The 24,972-nt window shown below is 35.8% G+C and overlaps 1 protein-coding gene across 4 annotated transcripts; it reads right to left on the bottom strand.

The window, feature by feature from the left end:
- Positions 1-624: 624 nt before the first annotated feature.
- On the bottom strand, positions 625-23,811 carry LOC114170689 (COP9 signalosome complex subunit 3-like). 4 transcript variants are annotated; one of them, XR_003601121.1, is made up of 17 exons: positions 23,627-23,811; positions 23,486-23,533; positions 21,321-21,378; positions 20,210-20,504; positions 19,972-20,084; positions 19,055-19,301; positions 12,205-12,262; positions 12,028-12,117; positions 11,775-11,840; positions 8,777-8,866; positions 8,484-8,642; positions 8,284-8,405; positions 8,018-8,090; positions 7,869-7,935; positions 2,843-2,977; positions 1,001-1,209; positions 625-901 (listed from the first exon to the last, which is right to left on the bottom strand). XR_003601121.1 is itself a non-coding variant. In XM_028056221.1 (15 exons), the coding sequence occupies exons 4-14, from the start codon at positions 20,392-20,394 to the stop codon at positions 7,870-7,872; spliced, it is 1,269 nt and encodes a 422-aa protein (XP_027912022.1). In that variant the 5' UTR covers positions 20,395-20,504; positions 21,321-21,378; positions 23,486-23,533; positions 23,627-23,811; the 3' UTR covers positions 2,538-2,977; positions 7,845-7,869. The 4 variants fall into 4 exon arrangements, 3 of the variants coding, with proteins under 3 accessions (XP_027912022.1, XP_027912019.1, XP_027912020.1); XM_028056221.1 differs by lacking the exons at positions 625-901; positions 1,001-1,209 and having other exon boundaries at positions 2,538-2,977; positions 7,845-7,935; XM_028056218.1 differs by lacking the exons at positions 625-901; positions 1,001-1,209 and having other exon boundaries at positions 2,538-2,977.
- Between the last annotated feature and the right edge of the window lie 1,161 nt (positions 23,812-24,972).

Here is a 24,972-nt window from a genome sequence, read left to right as displayed (position 1 = left end):
TTTGCATGGTCTAGGTTCTGGTAGTGAAGAAACAAACCATGTTTTGCTTAGAAATAGAAGAAAAAAGTTCTCAACAAATTTATCCTTTTATGTTTCTTTGTTGGATCAAGAAATTGCATTAGTTTCTAATAAATGACATCAATATAATTCACAATATTTGTACTGTAATAATTTCTTAATTGATTATCAACTGGAATTGTATTTACCATGCCTTGAAGTCTACGACCAACCTTCCAAATCCTACTATATATCCAAAATAATATTGGGTGTTAGGAATAAGAACAATTGAGTTATTCTTATGATAACAGTGACAATAAGGAAGATCTTCCATCTTCTCCACTGTTCATCTTCTGTCACAATTAATGAAAAACATAACATGAGAATATGAACACTTTCTTTTATACAACTTAATGTGATTTTTCCAACATGGTTTTAACAAGATGGTATTTAATGTTCAATGAATTTTTGGCAACTTATCCTGCTGTTGTTCAAATTTAAAGTCCTTTCTTGTAATTACAACCCATGTAACATTTCAAATACCAGAAAAAGAAATGCAAAACTTTGACAAATGCAATTTCAAACTTTAACAGATTTCATTAAATTTGATATTACAAAATAATCTTCCAAACACCTAAAGTGAAATCCAACAACTTTAAACAACTAATCTTTCTCTACAATATCAATCTTCATCAACATCATGTATACTAAAATCAGATTAACTATAGCCTATAGGCACACCAATCCAATTAACAAGTTGACGCACTTTCTCCATCCCTTAACTTCTTTTTTCTAGAATATAAATCTTCCGCCTTTGCCTCAGAATAGTTGCATCCTTTTCGTCATCACCATCTTCAATGCACCATTTAAAGAAATTGCACCCATAAGAAACTTCACTTTCACACTGTTTTTCAAAAAATAACACAACAAAAAATTACTTTACTATGCAACTACATGCAAACACAAACATAAACTTATCTAAACAAAACACCATATGACTGACCTTGAAATTAGAGCATCCCCTAAACTGTCTCCCACCATTCTTGATGGTTCTAGCCATTCTCAACACAGTTGCCACTCCGCAATTGCATGTGGGTGCTTCACCCAAGCCTCTATAGCCACCACTATTACAGGACAACCTCTGATTTCGCATCACCCATGAATTGTGAGAGCAAGAAGAAGATGATTGACCCCTTGACATTTCTTCAACGTCTACAAAAACCAGAAGAAGAGAAAAGCATAAATTAGGGAACTCTCCACAAAATAGGGCACTTTATTTTTCATCACAAAAAAGAGGGATTTCAAGTCATTTTATCTTAACCACATTTCTGTCACGTATCTGCTGCACAGTGCTACCTCAACAGAAGCCAAACGACGTTAAGGAGTATTTAACAGAAGGTACTAAAATAAACCCGTTTAAAAATATTGGGTACTAAATTTAACATTCCTAAAATTCGGATACCAAATTGAACATTTCGAAAAAGTTGGAGTATCAAATTAATAATTATACCATTTTTAAAATCCAAAAATTTATTAGATATAAAATGACTAAGTTAAACTTGCTTTAGTGGCACAATCTCTTTCCCTTTTTTTTTTCAATTTTACGTCAACAGCTTTGTAAAGTAACAAAAGAAAAATCAAAATAGGAATAATTAATGGAAGGCAAGACAAAAATATGACTACTAAAACTTTTCATATTTCATGCTAATTTTTATGCGTAAGTTTTACAAAAGATTAAGTGTTTTATGCAATTTTTTCTACAAATTTTGATTAATAGATTTTTTTAATGGGTAATTAGTTACTGTGAATTTAAAAATTAGCAAAAGTTTCTTGCAAAATTTCATATAAAAAAATGTACAACAAATTTCCATACAAAAAAAATCATAGTAATTTTTCTTACGTAAAAGTCAATTTAAAAAGCAATAAGTACTTTTTTTTCTCCTACAAATTTATACCTCGTGAGTAATTTTCTTACATATTTTAAATTCGTAAAGATTTTTTTTTTAATTCTCAATTAATTATTTTAACTATGTTTTTAAATTGAATTTGTAAGTATGTTTTTTTTCTATTAATGTTTTTGCAAGAAACACCACAAAATATTTTATGATAACTTTTTAAAAGTATATAATTATTGTTAAAGGTCTAACATTGTTATTTCAGTCTTTATATTTTTTTAAATATAATTTTACCCAATTTTAAATTTTAAATATGTTGATATATTTTACATTTAACATTTTAATAAAATAAACTTATTTTAATAATACCTTACATAAATATATTAATATATTTATGTATGACATAAACATATTAATATATTTATGTATTATTATTATTATTACTTTACTAGGTTCAATTTTATAAATTTTTGTTTGACAAATATATTAAAATAAGAAGTTGTGTATATTTCTCTAATTTCAAGTTTTTTTGTTTTTTTTTTTTACAGCCAGGACCAATTACTCCTATATAACACATGTTTCGGTATAAACTCGATAGTGAAGATAATTTAGACACACGTTTCAATTAGTATATAAAACAATTTTAAGAACAATCAATCAAAATTAATTATTCCCAGTTGTAAGAAAAATAAAAGCATATATTTTGTTATGACACTGCTATAAGCCATGCTCTATTCATTTTGCATGGTCTAGATTCTGGTAGTGAAGAAACAGACCATGTTTTGCTTAGAAACAGAAGAAAAAAGTTCTCAACAAATTTATCCTTTTATGTTTCTTTGTTCAATCAAGAGATTGCATGAGTTTCTAATAAGTGACATCAATATAATTCACAATATTTATACTTTAATAATTTCTTAATTGATTATCAACTGGAATTGTATTTACCATACCTTGAATTCTAAGAACGACCTTCCAAATCCTACCAAAAAAAATGTAGGGTTTTAGGAATAAGAACAATTGAGTCATTTTTGCGATAACAGTGACAATAAGGAAGATCTTCCATCTTCTTCTCCGTTGTTCATCCCCTGCCACAATTAATGAAATCATAACATGAGAATATGAACACTTTCTTTTATACAACTTAATGTGATTTTTCCAACATGGATTTAACAAAATGGTATTTAATTTTGTGTTGGTTGGTGTAAATAATAATAACGCAAAGGGTCACCAAGAAATGAGCATAAGAAAACAATTGTTCATGCTAATGGCATGAGGAGAGTTAGAGATTAAAACAGACAAAGATATGTTTGAGGGTTTGATTAGTCTCCTCTACTGTTCCTGATATTTATATAAATGATAAAGGAGATACAAGGAAGTTGAAATATTAAAGGCTACAACAAGGTGCTAGGTTAGAGGTTATCCAACACTCAACCTCCTAGCTTACACATCATGATTGCCTAGATATACTAATTACTTCTACACTCCCCCTCAAGCTGGAGCATACAAATTGTATGTACCCAGCTTGGAACAAATAAACTCAATCTGAGGTCTCCTTAATGACTTGGTCAACATATCTGCTATTTGGTCATTCGATCCCACAAACTCAATACATATTTCTTTTGCCAACAACTTTTCACGAACAAAATGACAGTCTATTTCTATAAGTTTTGTTCTCTCGTGAAACACTGGATTTGAAGCAATGTGGAGAGCAGCTTGATTATCGCAATACATCTTCATAGTCTGGATGTCACAAAAATTAAGTTCTTGAAGAAATTGCTTCACCCATATAAGTTCACATGTTAGTGATGTCATGGCTCTATATTCAGCTTCAGTTGTCGATCTAGCCACTACACTCTGCTTCTTACTTTTCCATGAAATAATATTACCTCCAAGGAATACACAGTATCCAGTAGTAGATCATCTATCCATAGGAGATCCTGCCCAATCCGCATCACAATATCCGGAGACATGAAAGCTTCCTCTATCTTCATATAACAACCCTTGCCCAGGAGCCTTTTTTAGGTACCTTAGAATGCAGATGATAGAATTTCAATGGCCAACACATGGAGACTGCATAAACTGACTAACCACTCCAACTGCAAAGGATAGATCTGGCCTTGTAATGGTGAGGTAAATTAGTTTTTCGACCAGCCTCATGTATCTTTCAGGGTCAGAGAATAATTCACCTTCTTCAGTTGTTAACTTTTGATTTGGGTCTATAGGACTCTCTACTAGTTTACAATCAATCATACCAGTGTCTTGTAGGATATCAAGAGCATACTTCCTTTGAGAGATTACAATGCCATGTTTAGACTGTGTCACTTCAATGCCCAAGAAGTATTTGAGGCTTCCCAAATCCTTGGTTTGAAAATGCCTACACAAGTGCTCCTTTAATTGAGATATGCCAACAATATCATTTCCTTAATGACTATATCATCAACATATACTATTAGGTAGATACATTTCCCAAGAGAAGTATGTGAGTAAAAGACTGAGTGATCTGCCTCACTGCGTCTTAACCCAAAACTTTGAACAATGGAGCTGAATTTTCCAAACCAGGCACGTGGTGATTGTTTGAAGCCGTTTAAAGAGCGATGCAATTTACATACCATACCCCCTGAGCAACAAATCCAGGAGGTTGCTCCATGTAGACTTCCTCCTCAAGATCACCATGAAGGAAAGCATTCTTGATATCCAATTGATGAAGTGGCCAACGACGAATGGCGACCATTGCAAAGAAGAGTCGAATAGCAGTCATATGAGATAGGACTCGGGTTGACGTTGATTAGGACTCGAGTTGACAGAGACATCTAAGATATGGGACTCAACCACAGGAAGAGGGAGGACTTGTTGTATGACATGGGTGTCTTGAATAGAGGAAGAGAAATAAGGGGTTTGTTCAAAGAATGTGACATTGGCAGACATGTAGTATTTATTGGTTTCAGGAGAGTAACACCGATACCCTTTTTTAAGACGGGAATAGCCCAAGAAGACACATTTGAGAGCACGAGCAAAAAGCTTATCTAGACCTGGAGACAGGTCGTGAACAAAACATACACAACCAAAAACCCGAGGAGGAATGTGAAAAAGAGGGTTATCTGGAAACAAGATGGAGACAGGGACTTTATGATTAAGAGAGGAGGAGGGCATCCGGTTAATAAGAAAACATGCAGTTAAAAGGGCATCTCCCCAATTATGGACAGGAATATGAGCACCAAGCAAAAGTGTACGAGCAGTTTCAACCAAGTGTCGATTTTTTCATTTTGCTATACCGTTTTGCTGGGGTGTATGTGGACAAGTGGATTGATGCAAGATACCATGTGAACTTAAAACTGCAGACAAAGTAGATGAGAAGTACTCTTTAACATTGTCACTTCTTAAGATTTTGATTACTCGATCGAATTGATTCTTGATTTCGTGTAAAAAAGATGTGGAGATGGATAACAATTCAGAACGATCTTTCATAAGATAAACCCAAGTACATCGTGAAAATTCATCAATGAAAGTAACAAAATACCTAAAACCAAAAGACGAAACACGACTAGGTCCCCAAATATCGGAATGAAGGTTACAAAAGATTTGTCTCTGCCAGCTTCATATCCTTCTCCAATCTGTCTCCCCAAACCACGCTCCTGTATAACAAAAGATTTGTGATCAAAGGTTACTGAACAGTTGAACAATTTGGTTAACTAGCTTAAGGAAATTAAATTGAAGGGACAATTAGGGACAAAAAGGACAGATTTTAGAGTTAGGGATGGAGACAGGATGACTCGACCGACTCCCTTTGAGGAAGTTTTAGAGCCATTTGCAAGGATTATAAAATGAGGTTTGTCTTGAAATGAAATGGTTGAGAACAAAGAGGTATTACCAGAGACCTGGTCAGAAGCACCGGAATCAATTACCCATGAATTGTGACTTTCAATAGATTGAGAAATGCAAGCTGTTGAAGTACTCAGAGCTTGAGATGATTGTGTCAGGTTGTTGGACTTGAGACGTAGGTACTCTTGATACTCGTCCTCAGTGAACTTGGACTCAGTAGTGTCAGCCTGAGAGACATTAGCAGTCTTAGAAGGAAAACCATGTAAGGAGTAACAGTTTTCCTGAGTGTGACCCATCCTCTTGCAATACATGCATTGAGGACGCCCGCGGCCTCCACGTCCACCTCCTCTAGGTCAACGTCCTCCTCTTCCTCGAGTTGCGGCTATAACAGATGATTCTACTCGAGCATGAGACTCTAGAATTTCAAGTGTTGGGACTTTCAGGACACGAATCATGCGTTGGATCAGGGTGTCCATGGAAGGGACCTCATGAGAGGTCAGAAGTTGATCTCTGATGTGATTGAAGTCTGGATGAATGGCACGAAGAATCATCACCATATAGTATTTGTCCAGCTTCTTCATTTCATCTGAAGCGTCGACTTCTAGAAACATCTGCAGGTCTTCCACGGCTGATTATGCTTCATTCATGAAGGAGATCATGTCATGGTTGGTCATTTTTCAGAGATGCCAACTTGTCCGCCGAATCATATAAGCGTTGGATATCGTTGGCATAGATATTCTGAGTCCTCTTTCAAAACGAGTGACATGTCTTGAAGGCCCTAAGAGACATTAACAATCTCGGCTCCACGGATTGCCACAACAAGGCACACAATTGAAAATCTGCTTGCTTCCATTGTTCGGCTTTTTCTTGAGGCACATGGCTTCTGTCTTTCTCAAGGTGGTCATGATGTCCCTGACCAAGGAACCACATCTCGACGGCAGCGGACCAGGAGAGGTAATTTTGTCCATCTAGCTTCTCGAAAGTAATGGAAGGACTTCCAGAGAATGAAATAACACTTCCAGAGGCCATTTCTGATCAAGGGAACAAAAACAGAGAGCAGAAACGCAGAAACGCAAAAAATAGTGGAGATTTTTAAACAACCGAGAGAGATGTCCGCAAGGGTAACGTCTAGACCTCACTGAATCGGAGTTTTGAGGGTTAGAACAGCAGAAGGCTCCGACGAGAGCTACGGAGGTGGCGCCATGACGTTCCGATCAGCAGAAGGCGGTGCATGGGTTGCACGCGCCTGTTCGCAGCGGAGAAGATGCGGCGCGTGGACGGGAGGCTGGTTCCAGCACTGGTGTGGGTGGCTGTCGCTCGGAGAGGCGCTCCAAATCCAGTGGTAGCCGGCGAAAACTGAGGTAGCCGGAGACGGCGGCCGACGGCAAACAGTGACGGACGGCGGTGGAACAGTGGCAAAAAGTGACGATTTTTTGAACAGTGACAGCGGATAGCTTTGGATAGTGTTTTATGGTAGTGGACAACTGCAGACAGTGATTAACAGTGGCGGATGGCGGCGGATAGCCGCAGACGGTGGCAACAAGTGTTGGTGGACAGACCAGACGGAAACCAGAGCGGGATCAACCCGCTCTGATACCAAGTTGAGATTAAAACAGACAAAGATATGCTTGAGGGCTTGATTAGTCCCCTCTATTGTTCCTGATATTTATATAAATGATAAAGGAGACACAAGGAAGTTGAAACATTAAAGGCTACAACTAGGTGCTAGGTTAGAGGTTATCCAACACTCAATCTCCTAGCTTACACATCATGATTGCCTAGATATACTAATTACTTCTACAAGGAGTTTGGGAAGTATGAATAACAAAAAATGATTAAAAACCTTTCAGCTAGGAAATCTTTGAATTCCATACCAAACAATCACCTATTTTGTTGGAATGGTTGAAAAGGAAATATGAGAGGCTGAACTACTTAATCTCTCCATGGCTCTCTTCGTATGCTCATCTACCTCTATATCCACAATAAGAGTCCGAACTATCTCGTAAGTAACCATGCTTGTCTATTTTTCACATTATAATAAAAGGGACTTAAGGAACCGCTACTTCAAATGCACACAACAACTAGCACATAAAAATCGTTCAAACGAAAAAACAATATAAGTAAGAAGCAAACATTATCTCACTGAGATTGTCTGACCTTAAATGTTGAACTTTTGTGGAACATCAAAGTCATCGAAGTCATATCTTTGTCTCTCTCTTCCGGTCTGAGTACGCAAGTTACGCTTAGTTAAAAATATTTTACAGAAATGTTAACATAACATAACAGAACAGTTGATGAACACACACCTTAGACAAATACAACTGATCACATGAAATTTGTTCATCCATTCCGGTTAGCTTCCTTGATAGTGCCATTATTCTGGCCATAAATTGAGAAAAAAACACTTCAGTACGAGAGGAAGGACATATTATAGACACAGGTCACTATGAAATTAAGCTTTAAAAGTAACAAAACCGAAAATTTGTCATTTCAAAATTTGAGATGAAACGTGTTAATTGTTACTAGTATTGGAAAGTAATTGTGCTAAACTAGCTTTTAACATAAAATATACCTCTGGATTGATGAATCAATGTGCTCAATCATTTCACAGGTTTTATACTGTTCAGGATCCTCCAAGAATCTCACCATTCCATCCTTCTGGTTGATAGTAGCATATATCTCACCATCCTGAATCTGAAGTTTAGGAGTATGTTATTAGTGGTATGTTAATGCTAAAATGAGAATGAAAATGTATCTCAGTTGAAAGAGCACCATTTGTAGCACATGCATTTCAGCTTCTTTGGGGCTATTTAACTGCACTGTGTTGGCTATATCTTGGAGAGAAAGGGTCAAGTATGTTTGGGTCAATCTTTGAATATTCCGCTTATACATGGATGATACAACCTGCTTAACCAGTCCAAGGTTGCTGTCCTGAAACAGAAATTTGCACAAGAAATCTTGATAAGTAATTGCATAACGTCAGAACTGGAAGTTAAACACTGTACTGAGCAACAATCAAAATGCCAGATGCTACAAATAAGTATTAAATATGTAAAAGAACCCACAGATTCAAACTTCTCCGCATTTGTCTTGACGAAAGCCTCTAATTCTGCAATTTTTCCATTGCCATAAGTATTTGCCAATTCGACATAAGGCTGCCAAAATGACAAAGGGATTAAAATAAGGTTAACATAGCTCAAATACAGAATATACGCATGGAAGACAAGTCAATGTGCGTTGAAGTAATCACAAAAAATTGCTAACAGCAAGTTACACGGCCATTCAAGTTGATGGTAAAAAAAGGAATTCTAGACAAGCAAATCTACGAATAATTAAAAAAATCGAGGGAAAGCCATCAATTGCATCTAAGATTTTACCCTATAGGCAGCTTACGAAGAGGAGGGTATACTAAAGCAGGCAGAGTCTTGTACAGGTTACTCAATGGAAATGACACATTCCAAAATGGGAAAATGTACTTTAAGCGCCTGTTCTTTTTGCCAAATTTGGTAATTTTTCATACACCTTCAATATACCGAATTAGTATTCCAAAGTTTGAAAATATATAAATTTAGTCTTTCCTCATATTTAGGCTTAACATTTAGTGATGGTTTTTACTGCCACAAAGTTGGAAGAAATCTGAAAATTTAGTCTTTCCTCGCATTACCTAATTACAAAGTCAGAGAACCCAATCAACCTGCTAAATAAGTAATATATATTTTATACCATTATGTATCTTGTAATGAATGGGTCAATATACGCAAGCACACACACATATATATGTGTTAGCTTTTGTTTACATCAGGTGTAAAGTCTAAAAACTCGTACCAAATCCAAACCTTTAATTCTATAAAATCTAATGGTTGATATCAATTCACTTATTGAGTCATGTGCTACCTATGCATCGATCCAAAACAGTGTCTTTATTTCCTTGGAAGGAAAGCATATATATTAGTGTACTTAAATCTGAATGTAAATCAAATTAATGGAAAGTTAATACACAACGTGACTTACTTAGATGAACTGATCTGAACTATCAGATTTGGTGTAAGCCTTTTGACTTACCCTTGGTATAAACAGATCCTAAATATGTGTTTACACGCATGCAGTATGTATTTCGTATGTGAATTTATTGCTCAATAATATCTATATTTGTTTTTATTTATTGTGTATATGTATTTATCTATATTTATATTTTTTATTAACATTGTAGCAAATCATATTTTAATAGTATGTTTAATTTAGTTTTTATTGCTATAATTAGTTCATTACTATTTTTAATATATCATATATTATGTTTTATTTAGGTCATTATTATTCTGTTTTAGTTTATTATATTATAATATAATAAATAACTGCCCACTATTGTAAGTTAAAAAGTGACCAATTTAAAAATACAACAGAAATGTTGAACTCAAATTGATGCCCAAGCCCCAAAACAGATGAGAAAGGAGAAAAATACACCCTAAAGCCCTAGGGAACCAGGAGCCATCCATTTCTGTTATAGCTTGCACCACCCCTTAAAAGTGAAACATTAAGTCCCAGAAGCTTGATTGCAGCCACTCAAACAGCAACACTATAACACGTGATAGAGTCTGTTCCTGTATCTCAACCCCACTCCACCCTGCCCCACCACCACAATGGTGACCACTCTGGTCACTATTGATAACATAGGCTGAAAACTGTCCTTCCTTCTGGACTGAGCAAAGATGATTCAACTTGGACCAGAAGATAATTTGATATGGGGAGTTATACAATCAAGGGCTGCATAGAAAGGGTGCTCCAGTAAGAACACAAAGCAGCTTCAGGTGAAGAGAGCAACACCAAATGTCAATACCTTTCCTTCTGACTTGAGGACAAGAAAGCTTCTTAGGAGGGTGGTATTGATGGAATCTGTCTACCCAACCAGAGCATGATTCATTTAACCCAATGATTACTACGGCAAGAACTATTCCTATCTTGTTAGAATTATTACTTCTATTGTATCATTAACCCTATGTATAGGGTGTAGAGTGTGGGAAACCTCTACTGCTGTATCTAATTATGCACCTATGATCCTAGTGCAGTCTCTTCGTCTTCCATGTACTTGTATAAGTTTCCATTATAAATAGAAGAGAGTGAGAGTGGTCCTATAAGCCCTCTACTCATATATTTTCAGTCTCAATCTCAAGTTGGTATCAGAGCGGGTCGATCCCGCTCTGGTTTCTGTCTCATCTGGTCCGCCACCATCTGTCACCGTTGTCCGCGGCTAACCGCCGTTAGTCACCGCCGCTGCGGCTGTCCAAGTTTAGTTCATCTCGTTCAAGAACTACCCATTGTCCTTTTGAACTACCCAACACTGTCAAATATCATTTCCTATAATAATAATATCATTAACATATATTATTAGGTTGACACATTTCCCAGAAGAGGTATGTTTGTAAAAGACTGAGTGATTTGTAAAAGACCCAGATTTCTGAACAATGGAGCTGAATTTTCCAAACCAAGCTCGTGGTGATTGTTTGAGGCCATATAAAGAGCGATGCAATTTGCATACCATACCATACTCCCCCTGAGCAACAAACCCAGGAGGTTGCTCTATGTAAACTTCCTCCTCAAGATCACCATGAAGGAAGGCATTTTTGATATCCAATTGATGAAGCAGCCAGTGACGAATTGCTGCCATTGCAAAGAAGAGGCGAATAGTAGTCATCTTGGCCACGGGAGAGAAAGTGTCACAATAATCAAGGCCATAAACCTGAGTGTACCCTTTTGCAACCAATCGGGCTTTGAGCCGATCAACGTGACCATCAGGGCCAACTTTAATTGCAGGTTTTCTCATTAATCGGATGTCATCTTCCTCTCGCAATTTATAAGGTCCCTTTCTCCATTCTGTTTCCAGATAATCCTCTCTTTCACATTACTAAACTATAATAAGACAGTATCTTTTCTCTTAATTTTTATTCTGATCACACTTGCTAAGATAAAGTTATTTCTATCAATATCTTGCATATAAAAAACCAAATTGTACAATTTGACCTTCTAAATTATAAGACAATATCTCAACCAACTAAATTGAAGTCATACCTGACAGAAGTTCTTCAGGTTCCTTTGAGCAGCAGAAGAAGAATACTTAGGAAGACTGGTAGAGAACTGCAAAAAATAAATGGCAGGTCATCACTTCATAAATTATAAATATAGATCCTCAAAAAATAAAGTTTAATTTGGTCAAAACAAGAAAAACCCTCCACACAGAGGGCTTGTCATCTAACAATACTGTTTAGTATGTGATGCATAGGAAACATAACAGGCGTAATCTCTAAATAAGTTAGACTTATACCTGCCCATTACGAATGAGAGAAACCAGGATATACTTTTTGTACGCTTCCACAGCTATAGCATTAATGACAGACATGGGAGCAGTTACAACCTGGAAAATATATAAATGCTGAACTAAAAGGTTGATTCGAGAACAAATCATGAATAACACAAGTTATAGATTATGTAGATTGCTTACATTATGCAGAAGGTCCAATGCTTTTTGAAAGCACTTCATTCCAATGCATATCATTCCTCTGTCAGAAGGTCAAAAGTCAGACAATATGAAAAATGCTTCACTAAGAGCTCATGACCAGAAGTATGATCTAAAGTTATTAAATATTGACAAGTATTCAAAGTACTTGTCAATCTGATCCATGTGCATTTCAATTTAACCATGATATAAACTTGAGATAAATATAAAAGGAATAGAGAATAAATTTGAGTCGCAATGGTGGGTGCCAGTTTAACTATACCATCCTAACCTCTGTAAAAATACATCTCATCACCATCACTGTTTCAATTATTAATTAAATAAATCTTTTACAAAAAGATAAAAATCACAGCAAAGAAAATATGATATTATTAATGTAAGGACACACATTGTAAGGGTTTACACAATTTAACACTTGAAATTGAGATATTCCCATGTTAAAAAAATAAACAGTAAATAAAAATATTAAAAGAGTAAAAATAATCAAATGTATGTCCTAAAAACTATTTGATTTAATGAAATTAAAGTTTGTGTTTCTTTAAATGTAATACATCATTTGAACAAAATCACACAAGAAACAAATGTGTAATTAAGGTTGCAATAAGAGAGAAAATACTTAGGAATCTGAGTGATTGACTGAACTTTATAAATGAACAAGTTGAACAACAATTCAGACAGAATGAAAAATTATATACAAAGAAATAAGGGTTTTCCAAATGAAATGAAACTAAAGATAAGAGAGAACACTGAAAACAAGTTTATCAGGTTACCTAATAAACTACAAGTGTTTTAGTAATTTAAAACAGGAATAGGTATGAGGACGGGGATATATATATAGGAATGGGGACGTGACAAATATCTACATACCCATTCTCATCCACATCCTCAATTTAAAAAATCAAATATTACCCATATCCAGTAAATGTTAGGATTTACAATCAAAGTCAACAGAGTCAACAATACTCATAGGAATGAGTTTGTTTGAGATCCCTAAATTTGAGGGTGATTCCCTCCCTTAGGATCTCATGTATAATGAATGTGAGGTACTAGAATAAGTTATCTAAAAAAGAATTGATTGAAAAGTTGTGCACTTTGTGTTGTACCTAGTTTCTAGATATGGCATTTCCTATTCTCTTCTCTTCCCTCTTACACATTATATCTAAATCTCCAATGCTATTATAAATATGGGATCTATGAGAAGGAAATTCACTCTAAAATTTATTCATTATTCTTTTGTATTTTTCTCAAGTTGATATGAAAGTGGGTCGATCTTGCTTTGCCCATTTCTGTTTAGCAAAAAACTCATCATCCACCATTGGAGTTTCGTCCACCAATGCTTGGGTTTAGTGGGCCTCAAGCAGCGCAACCCAACCTAGACGGTTAGGTAGTTGGGTATCCAAATTCCTACAAATGCACCATCACAATCTTGACTGCCCTAGGCGATTGACATGCACCGCCTTCCAATGGTTGGAATCCTTTTGGACCACCACAGTTCAACTCGTAAGTAGAGTTAGCTTTTGCCCTCTATTCTTCATTCTGATACCACTTGCTGGGTCATGTAGAGATGGTCACAATTTTCTCTCTCTGGTTGCCCGTTGTTCTTTCTTTGTTGCATTACGAGATTATGTCCATGCCTCTATCATGTTGCAACATGTCTTTAGGGACTATCTCCAGGACTCCTATAACTTTTGAGAAATTAAATGGTTAAAAACTACCTATCTTGATTTGCTTCAATTGAACTTTGGTTCCTTCATCAAGGATTTCATGATCACTTAGAAGAAGATGGAAGTACCACAAAATCAAGTTCGACCGTGGAAGAAAATTGATTTTCAACTTTGTGCTTTACTTTGGCAATCAGTAAACCCAATATTTTAAGCATTCTCATGTTACTTAAAACCTGCAGCTCTTTTTGGAAAATGGCCCAAAATACTTTGCCAACGATATCCAAAATCTCTACAATTCTACTAAATGATTGGCTTCTCTCAAGCAATATGATAATTTGATAGGACAATGAATGTATATGTTAGAAGGAAGTTTATTAAAAATTCGGTAGTACTTGTACGAAAGAAGGTGGGGCATCTTTTGGTTCCAAAATAGGAGGAACTTGAACAGAAGTAGATGGAAGTGTCCATGTTCTCAATAGGAGGGTTGACTCAAACCAAAACAATGAAACTAATAAGATGGGTAAAAGGGAGGAAAGTTCTAATTTAGATTGATAGTGGGGCAAGCCAAAATTTCATTTCAATAGATCTAGTGGCTGGCATGCATCTACCAGTGGAAGAAACACCACCATACAATGTTTGTTTGGGGGATTGCCATTGAAAAGTCACTAGGGGGTGTTGTAACAACATAACCATGTAAGGGGAGCATCATGTGGTGGAAGAAACATTTATTTTTTTGAGTTGGGAGTAGTAGATTTAATTATGTGAGTAACTTGGCTAGCTTCCTTGGGCGAGGTCTAGGTTAACATAAAAAAGTTGGCTATAAGTTTCAACGAGAAAGGGCAAATGGTGCAAATTAAGAGCGACTCAACCTTAACAAAAAAGTTGTATTTGCAAAACAACCTTCCGCACCCACCAAGGGCACTTTGAATTCCTAGTGATGCCGTTTGGGCTCACTAACACACATGCAACCTTTTAGTGTGTTATGAAACACAATTTTGAGGCCATACTTGAGAAAATGTGTATTAGTATTTTTTGATGATATACTAATATACAGCAATACATGGAGGGAACATTTGATCCAACTGAAGCATATGCTGCAAATACTACTACAGTAGCAATTTTGTACAAATCGAAAGAAATGCGAGTTCAAGAAGACACAGATTCATTATCTAGGTCATGTGATATTTGGGAAAGGAGTGGAAATGGATGTTGAGAAGGTAGTTGTGGTCACACTATGGTCTATACCCATAACAATTAAGGCGTTGAGAGGATTTCCAGGCCTCACAGGGTATTATAGGCGCTTTACTAAAGATTATGGGAAGATAGCAAGACCTTTAACAATCTCTTTAAGGGAAAGTTTGAATGGAAGCAAAGTGGGGAGGAAGTTTTACAAGCTCTTAAAAAAGCTATTACCACAGCACCAGTTTTGACATTACCGATTTCTCCCAACCTTTTCATGTTGAATGTGATGCTTCTAAGAATGGAATTGGAGCAGTGTTATCTCAGAACAAAAGGCACATTGCTTATTTTAGCAAGGCTTTATCACATGCCTCACTCAAAGTCGATTTACGAAAAAGAATTGATCGCCCTAGTTTTAGCCATCTAGCATTGGAGACCTTACCTGGTGGGATGAAAGTTTTTTGTGCATACGGATCAGTGGAGTCTGAAATATCTCTTGGAACATCAAAACCAACATAATTGGTTGGCTAAGCTACTTGGGTATGAATTTGAAATAAAATATAGAACGGGAACGTACAACAAAGTTGCAGAAGCGTTATCTAGGAAGTTTGAAGATTAGCTCGAAGACGATAAGGAGCTAAGGGTGCTTTCCAAACCGTTTTGGCAAGACTTTTAGATGGTGATAGATGAGATGGAAGGAGATTATGCTCTACAAAAGATTAAAGTAGATTTGGAAGCTAAACCAACTTCATAAGCCCCTTTACTTTGGAACAGGGTCGCCTACATTATAAGGGACGACTAGTCCTATTCTCTATGTCATTTGGATACCAAAATTGCTAGTTGAATACCACACGACACCCACAGGAAGCCACTCAGGTGTCTTTCGAACTTATCAAAAAATAGCCCAATCGGTGTATTGGATAGGGATGAGGAAGACGATCACTGAATTTGTGGCAACATGTGTGGTTTGCCAACAACACAAATACCTAGCATCTTCCCCACTAGTATTTTTATAGCCCCTACCTATCCCGAATCCAGTATGGGAAGATATCAACCTCGACTTTATTGTGAGTCTTCCGAAATCTGATGGGTTTGATGCAATATTAGTCGCAGTCGACCGAGTAAATATGGGCATTTCATCCCTATCAAACACCCTTGTTTAGCCAAATCTATTATGGAAGGTTTTGTGAGAGAAGTAGCTAAACTCCATGGGATTCCATCGTCAATAGTGAGTGACAGGGATCCAACTTTCCTGAGTCTTCTTTGGAAAGAATTATTCAAGTTGTAGGGCACTCAGCTAAAAATGAGACAACTTATCACCCCGAGTCAAATGGTCGGACAGAGGTTTTAAATCGAACTCTAGAAACATAGTACGGTGCTTTAGCTCAGAGCAGCCTAAGATATGGCATAATTTCATGCCATGGGTGGACTACTGGTACAACACAAGTTTCCAAGGGGCTGCCAAATGCATTATGTTCGAAATAGTGTATGGCAGACCTCCCCCCTCACTCACACGATTCATCCATGGGGAAACAGATGTAGAGGTAGTGGTGCAAGAACTAATGAATCGGGATGAAGCTCTCAAACAACTCAAATACATCTTTTCAATGCCCAAAAACAGATGGTACGTTTTGCAAACAAAAGAAACATAAACCATCTTAGATTAAAGTGGGGGATCGGGTCTACCCCAAGATACGGCCTCATTGGCAAAGTTCCATGCCAACGAGGTTGCATACCACGTTATTAGCATGCTATTATGGGCCTTTCAAAGTGTTGCGACATGTGGGTCCAATGGCATGTGGATTACAACAACCAGATATGGCCCGCATTCACCCGGTCTTTCATGCGTCCCAGCTAAAAGAACCACTCAGCAACAAGGTGACAAGGTGCAGCAGGTGCTCATTGAGTGGAAAGGAGATCCAGAAGCAACAACCAGGGCGGACGTGGCTACTATGATAGACTAGTCTCCAGATTTCAACCTTGAGGACAAGGTTGTTCGGTGATGATGATAAGACTATGAAGGTGTATGTTCGAAGGAAGTTTGTTAAAAATTAGGTAGTTAGTTAGGTGGTTGGGGGAGTGAGCCCTTCGTGAGTGAAAGTCTTTATATGGTTGATCCTGGGTTGTTCAAGAGAGTTTTTATGGCTGTATTGTTGTTTGTTTGGAGACAGGATAGAGTCTATCCTGTGTAGGAGGAGAGCTTGGCTCTAGGAAGGTTGTACATGAGACACGGTTGTTTTAAGTGGAATACACAAGGTTTATTCGATTCTTTGGTTCATGTACAGATCTCGTCTATGTGTTACACGTTCTAACAAATTTCCTTTAACAAGAAACCTAACATAATCACATGATGTCTTTTATTGCCAACAATTGAGGAATTGAAAATTTTCTTGGAAGTTGACTCATTAGATGAGATAAAAAAAGAGATTGGATAAGTTTTATATTGTTATAATACTCAATGCAATGAATCTAGATTTTCATCATGATTGAGATCAAATTTCAACTACCACTGATAAACATATATATCCAAATAAGATATGACAACCACATAAAGGTACAAGCATAATGATATACCTCCCACATGTGTATTCTACAAGGAATAATGTCAGATGCAAGAAATAATTCTTCAGAGAGAAGCCCAACACACAGGTAAGAAGAGCCAAAGGATAATTCAGTTGAAGGGAGAGAATGGGACGAAGAGAAGTCAAGAGAGAAGGTGGGAGAAAAAGTGAGTGCGACTTTAGGACAGTAGAAAGCAAGTCACAGGAAGCACCTGCAGGGTCTTTTTTTCATTTCCTAGTCATTATAATGCTACTAGAGATCACTTTAAAGAAACCCATCACTTTGATGTTAGAGCCCACCACCATGCCTCTTAAAAGCGAAGAAGCAACACAGATGTTGATGCCAACATTGCATTGTTCACGAGTGACTAGCCAGAAGAGCTAGAACACAGTCACTACACGCGGGAACAAGTGGAGAATGTTAAATATTAGAACCCTGAAATAGCAATGCAAGTTATGGGAGTCCCACATAAGAAATGAAGATTTTTTATGTGGGTTGTTTATGACATTGGGCATTTTTCTACTACAATGGCAAGCTTTAGCGATGAGATCCATTCCCACCTAAGGTATGTATGCATTATATAAGCATTAGCAAACAAATAAAAATTTCATAAAGGCAATTTGGTTGGGAATGAAGAGGAGAGTATTTTGGGAATGAAGAGAGAGGAAAATTGTGGTTATTATGATTGTGTTATGCTAGGAAGTATACACATGAGGAAGGATAGACATAAGAATTCATCTAGCCTTTTTTCCTTATGTGATACAGGGAAAGAGGGGTATCTCCCATTGAGAAGCCATGGAGATTGCGCTCGAGATATCGGACATTCTATCACCTTTCCTACAGTCACTTGTTTCCTCATGAAATTATGCCAAGGTTTAAAAAACAATCTGCAATAGTGATTTCCATCACTCCTACATCAAGGATTTCGGGTGTGTCCATGATTGCAATTGTAGCCACATCAATTGCATTTATCCACAATTTCCTGCAATATCAAGAAACATGACAAAACTGTGACCTCGATTCCTGCATTGTCCTGGTATCCTAACAGATTTAGGAGGGGCAGATTTTGAGCAACACTCTTGCTTTGTTTGGAGGGGGAAACATTTTAATAACTCCCCCAATTTAAACATCCAAACCAAAGAAGGAAACTTATTAATGAACTTCCATACTCTTCCCTGATACCATTTCCTCCCCTTTTTATTTTGCATTTTTCCCCTTCCAACTCCCAAATACCCACATGAATTGACATGGGAAAATCCTACAACCCCACCACTACTGTTAAAAACACAGGACATTACCTATAGCATATCTAACATAAGTGTAAGAAATTCAATAAAATATTACAAACAGTGAAGAAATTACAGCACATTCCATCAACTAAAACACAATACTAAAAACACAAAAAGAAATAGGGGAAGAAAGAAGCGCACCCATAATAACAGTAGAGAAAAAAGTCTCGTGGATGGTTAACTTCAAAAACATCATCATCCAATATGGATAAACCAGTTTTGTAGCACTTTGACAACAAGCAAAGCAAAAGAAACTCTGAATGTAGGGGAGTTAAGTGCTCTGCAGAGACCTGAACTTTCCGAAGTGCAGTGAACAAGGGAGCAACTCCGCGTATTGGAGCTTCCAACAACATCACTTGATCCTTCAACCTCCTACACACGGATAAAACTAATTCCAAAAAAATTCAAAAACACATCAATCAAAAACCAAGAAATAACATCAACATCAAATTAAAACCCATTCTATTCTAGATCCTTCAGCTCCTTAAACATGCACAAAACCACAAATTCAGAAGAAAAAACAGTCAACACTAAACAACCAAAGCCAAGAAAGAAAACACACTTCTTCAACATCACTTGATCCATCCACTCCCTATCTCACCTCCTCAACTTCTTCTATGCTATGTGGAACTTTTGACAGAACAATTTCCATTTATCTCTCAATCTCTCTCCATGTTTCTTCTTTATTTCTCTTTAATCAAACACTTACAGTTTCTACTCTATTTCCCTCCTATGTCTATTCATCCTTCATGTTTCCATCTAATCTATTTCTCCTCTCTACCACGCCAACTAAACATCTCTCCTTCACTTTTATTGAATTGTAAACAACACTCGATTGCACAAGTATCTAAAAACCAATAAAATAATTTCAACCCGCAATTTGTTACTTAATTAACTCATGTAAACAACAAGGTTTCAAAATCAGTGCGCAAAAACAACTTCGGCCAGCGATTTCCCAATGTCAAGGATCAACCCTAACTACGACCACAATTTAAAGCAGTTTCTAAAAAAGCAATGAATCAAGAAAAATTAAGGATTTGAATCTCATATTTTCATACATTTTTCAGGGGCCAAACGAATCTGATCGCTGCAAGCGCCGATGAACCTGGTAACGATTGGAACGGCAGTCTCTGCCTGCGTTTTGGTGATCGGACTAGTCATGTAGGCATCTCTGCAATCACAAAAGAATCAAAATAAAACAATTCGTGTAATCTCACAACAACATTTAAAGGTTCAAGAACTAGGGTTTTGGGCATCGACAAATAACGCTTATAATTAATCTTTTTTGTGACGTACAAGATGTAGAGAAAACCGAGGGAGTGAATGGAAGGGTCGAGCTGAGTGAGAAGCGGGGGGAGGCAAGTTGACTTGGATCGGAGCGAGTCATCGACTTGTTTCAAAATACTGTGGAGGCGATTGACATCGCTAGAAGTGCTCGATAGCCCTTGGATTTGAGCGACCAAAGCTTCCAGAGGGTCCATGCAGTGCAGTTACTTGCTTTTCGACCCGTTCACTTGTTTGTTCTTACTGACTCAGTGAAAACACATAACAGTGATTCGTTCCCGAAGCTCCTCTTCGTGTTTCTGTCGTCCTGAGAGTGTAATGTAGCACATGAATGTGTTTGTGATACCACTTAATCCTAAATAAAATTTCTACTTAAATTTATGAGAAGATAATTCTTATATAATTTATTTCAACTAAAATATCTTTCATTAACTTTTGTAGTTAATAGAGAACATTTTACACAAAAATATAAAGCATTTGCATACAATTTGGAAGATCACTATCTAATTAATGCCTTAAGGTTAAAATTTATTTATTTTATTAATTATCTTTAATATTATTCTTTTAAGATGTCTCAAGTATTTTTTATGTTTGTTTGCCTCATTTACATGAAATTTTAAAAATTAACTGAATAATATTCATTATCCTAAATTAATTTGTCAAACTAATATTCATATTCTTTTTATCAAATTATTAGTAAAAAATATAAAATAAATAAACAAACAACTAAGAAATAAAGTCGAGGTTCTTACATCTAAGATATACATGCTGGTAATTATCTTGATAATATATATATATATATATATATATATAAATTGTCCATCTAAATCACCAAAACATCTTCTAGTAGCTCAAAATCAAATCAACAAAACAATTATACTGTCACATCTTCCATTAGCTAAAGGCATATGAAAAAAATCACATGTGCTCGAAAAATCTAATTTTTCTCTCAGTTGTATCATATATCCTACATATTGTAACCATATCATAACAAGTTTCTATAGTTAAGCTCCTAAACATCAACTACAAAAGAACAACCACAAATGAGTACTATTTATGCTAGCGACAAATAGAAAGTGGATTTCGTGGCTGAAAAGATGGTAACTTTAAATAACACTAATACCTAATGATTGGACTGGAAATCCCACACCAAATCAGAAGCTATAGCCTTGACAATTGAACTGCATATATTAAAGTAACACACAAATGTTACTAAGAAAACAAGAGAAGAAATTAGATATTATTTCTAAATTTTACAATTGGGTTAATGTTAATGATCTCTTAGCTTTGCCTTCTTCGAGTTCTATGTACACTTGGTGTAATGTTAAAAAATGCTTCCTTGGTTCTATAGGGTTAAATTTGCCTTCACATATGCTTTATGCTCATGATATTTTGTTTTTCTGTTACGGGTCACAAGGTAATAATTATTATATTGCATTACACCTTGTCTCACATGACTTTGTTTGACTATAGTTAACTATATTCTCAAATTATATTCTATAATTTGATGGTGATATCGAAAAGTATATTGATTTCCATTTTTCCTCAAAATTTGATTAAAATCTAATGTAATAGTGTGTTTGGAAGTAGGAACTAAAAGACATGAAAAATCACATCCTATGTGTCCATCATCAGCATGTTTGGTTATTTGCTTTGTGTGGTGGCAATGGAGCTACTAAATATGTTATAGATAGATGGGTTGGGACAGAAAGGAAAAAAATCATGATATTTGTTTCATTGTTCGTTTTTCTATAATCAGGATCTTATTCCATTTTATTTAGCAAAACTTAGTTTTCCATTTTAGGTAAATAATGGATACATAATATTACTTTCTTCCTAAATCACCAAACAAGTTATTTTAAGAAACCAAAACATCAAAATCTTATAGGGCCATTTGCAAGACTCAAATCAATCAATCACATATAATAGAAGAAAGCAAAAGAGAAAATTGAAAACGAAAAAAAAAATTGTGGAAAGAGGAGCCACCAATCCTTGGATTGTGCCTTAAATTAAGATCAAAGTAATATGAAATAGTAGACACCACAACCATTCAAAAATTCATGATTTCAGGTTTCCTTAACCTGACCTGAGACAGACCACCACAGCTTTTTAGTTAATGTTTCATTAATTTATGTTTATGTTTCCATTTTGGACAAAAACTATACGCTAAGTTATCTCACATTGTATCATCACCAGAAGGCATTACGGCAACAAAGTCCAACAAAAGTGCCACATAATATTAAAAAGTGACACAACACAGACTTGACCCTATTTTCTTGATTATACTTTCTGCCCACTGCTGATTCTACAAGTTCCATGTTCTTTAATAGTTTATACTTGGTTCAAGTGGTGTTTCATTTTGTTGGGGAAGAATAAAGCTAAGGTTTTGGGCCTAGTTTTGGCAAGGGAATAAGGTCAGATTTTAGGACCCAACTTATTTCAAGGTAGAACAGCTGACCACAACAACACCATAGCTATATCTTGAGACTATCCTAAGAAAATAAACTCAAATCGAGGGAAAATTTAGGTTTTTAACCCTTGTTCATCAAAATGGCCATAATAGACACATTTTTGTTCCATTATAGTGTGGCTGTGATTGAGCATAGTGACCATATCCCATAACTAGGCCCACTACTTAATGAGCAAATGAGCACCTGTTGCAGCGACCTGCCACTACTTAACAACATTATAATAGTGCCTCCACTGCCCACTGCCTTGCACTACAACTAAAGTTTCCTAATTTCCCAGCCACACATTACATCTCCAAATCAAAGTACAAACAAAGCTAACCTACACATAAAAATTATAAACAGACCTAATCTACAACTTCCGCTTATGTGGAAGTACCAATATTTTTATGTAAGAGCATAATAATGGAGGAGTAAATTGTGTGCTTTGGATGCATATCAACGCAAGCACTAGTCTGCCAAAAGCTTTAGGGTTTAAGATCTCTTTGTCAATCATTTTCGGAATAGATGTAGTACCTTCACCACGTGATAATGACTTTCTACCTTATATTATCTGACACATGTTAAATATTCATATCATTTAAAATTTAAAATTAAAATAAGAGAGTTATTCCGTGGTTTCATTCATAAGCACAGATTCAGGACATCCTTATTTCCATTCCTTTCTCATCCATAAGCACAAACTCAGCACATCCCTATTTCCATTCCATTCTTTCATTCATAAGCAGAGATTCAACACAAATTAAGTAAAAATAGAGCCAAGGAAAATAGGGATTACAAACTAAACCCAAAGAAGGGAATTAGGGATTACGAATTGTACCTTGATAGTGGCGGGCGACACCAACGATGCAGAACGAACGGTGAGCGACTGAAGACAAGCATTCAACACAGATTGAGTACAAACAGAGCCAACGAATATAGGGATTACAAACTAAACCCAGAAAAGGGAATTAGGGATTACAAATTGTATTTGACAGTGGTGGGCGATGCCAACGGTGCAGAAGGAACGGTGAGCGAGTGAAGGCACAGTGAGCGGCGGAACGCCGGTGGAGGAAGGGACAGTGACGCAGTGACGGAGGAAGGTGGTGAACGTATGAGTGAGCGAGAGTCGTGGGGAGGTGGTGAACGAATTATTTTCCAGATATTTTATTTAGGCTTAAATACATTTTTGGTTTAATTAATCGTAAGGTACCCAGTTTGGTACTAGAGTGTCAAATTGGTACCCGTTTTTAAAAAAGTGTCAATTGCATTCCAATTTTTGAAAATTGTTTCAATTAGGTCCCTTTCAGACAGAGTTGACTAACGCCGTTAGTCAACGTGCCACGTGTCAATCTGTGGTTTTTTTGATTTTTTTTAAAAAAAAATTTAATTTTTTTTTTAATTTTCAAATTTTTTTTAAAATTTTTTTTAAAAAAAATTTAAAATGCCACGTGTCAAGTCCCTGTGTGTACACGTGGCATTGTCAGTGCCACGTGTCAGTGTCACTATTAGATGTCATTGTGTTGATTTCGATTTGGTCCCCACATATGTCTTTTTGTTTCAATTTAGTACCTAAGTATGTGTATCTGATTCAATTTTGTCCCAATTTTTTTTTTTAATAATTAAAATATTTTTGTAATCCATTTTTTATAAGATTAAAAATAATTAAGTATAAATATTTTTACAAAATTAAGTACTAATATTTATAATGTTTCTCTCAATTTCAGACCAAATTTATTATTTGTATGAATGTTGTGCTATTTATAAGTACTAAAATGACTTTTACCACTAAATTTTAATATAAATATCAAATACTTAATTTTTTTTAAACTTTTATACTTAATTACTTTTAATTTTATTAAAAAATATTTTAATTATTAAAAATTATTAGGTCAAAATTGAATCAGATACACATACTTAGGTACTAAATTGAAACAAAAAGACATATGTGGGGACCAAATCGAAATCAACACAATGACATCTAATAGTGACACTGACACGTGGCATTACAATGCCACGTGGCACTGACAATGCCACGTGTCACACACAGGGACTTGACACGTGGCTTTTTTTTTAAAAAAAAAAATTTTAAAAAAAAAATTTAAAAATAAAAAAAAATTAAATTTTTTTAAAAAAAAATCAAAAAAACCACAGATTGACACGTGGCACGTTGACTAACGGCGTTAGTCAACTCTGTCTGAAAGGGACCTAATTGAAACAATTTTCAAAAATTGAGATGCAATTGACACTTTTTTAAAAGCGGGTACCAATTTGACACTCTAGTACCAAACTGGGTACCTTACGATTAATTAAACCTACATTTTTTAT

Source organism: Vigna unguiculata, chromosome 11 (assembly GCF_004118075.2).
Source record: "Vigna unguiculata cultivar IT97K-499-35 chromosome 11, ASM411807v1, whole genome shotgun sequence".
In the NCBI taxonomy this organism is placed as follows: Eukaryota; Viridiplantae; Streptophyta; class Magnoliopsida; order Fabales; family Fabaceae; genus Vigna; species Vigna unguiculata.
Note: the sequence above shows the minus strand (reverse complement) of the source record. Positions and strands in the feature narration are given on the sequence as shown.

Bases quoted from the DNA above. Each gene is read 5' to 3' on its own strand.
- LOC114170689 (XM_028056221.1), bottom strand. From the start codon at position 20,394: ATGGACCCTCTGGAAGCTTTGGTCGCTCAAATCCAAGGGCTATCGAGC. The intron at 19,302-19,971 runs GTATGAAAATAT...TTTTGGAATTAG, and splicing joins TCGTTTGGCCCCTGAAAAAT to TTTTATCCGTGTGTAGGAGG. The intron at 8,867-11,774 runs GTATGACTTCAA...TCATTTTGGCAG, and splicing joins ACCTGAAGAACTTCTGTCAG to CCTTATGTCGAATTGGCAAA.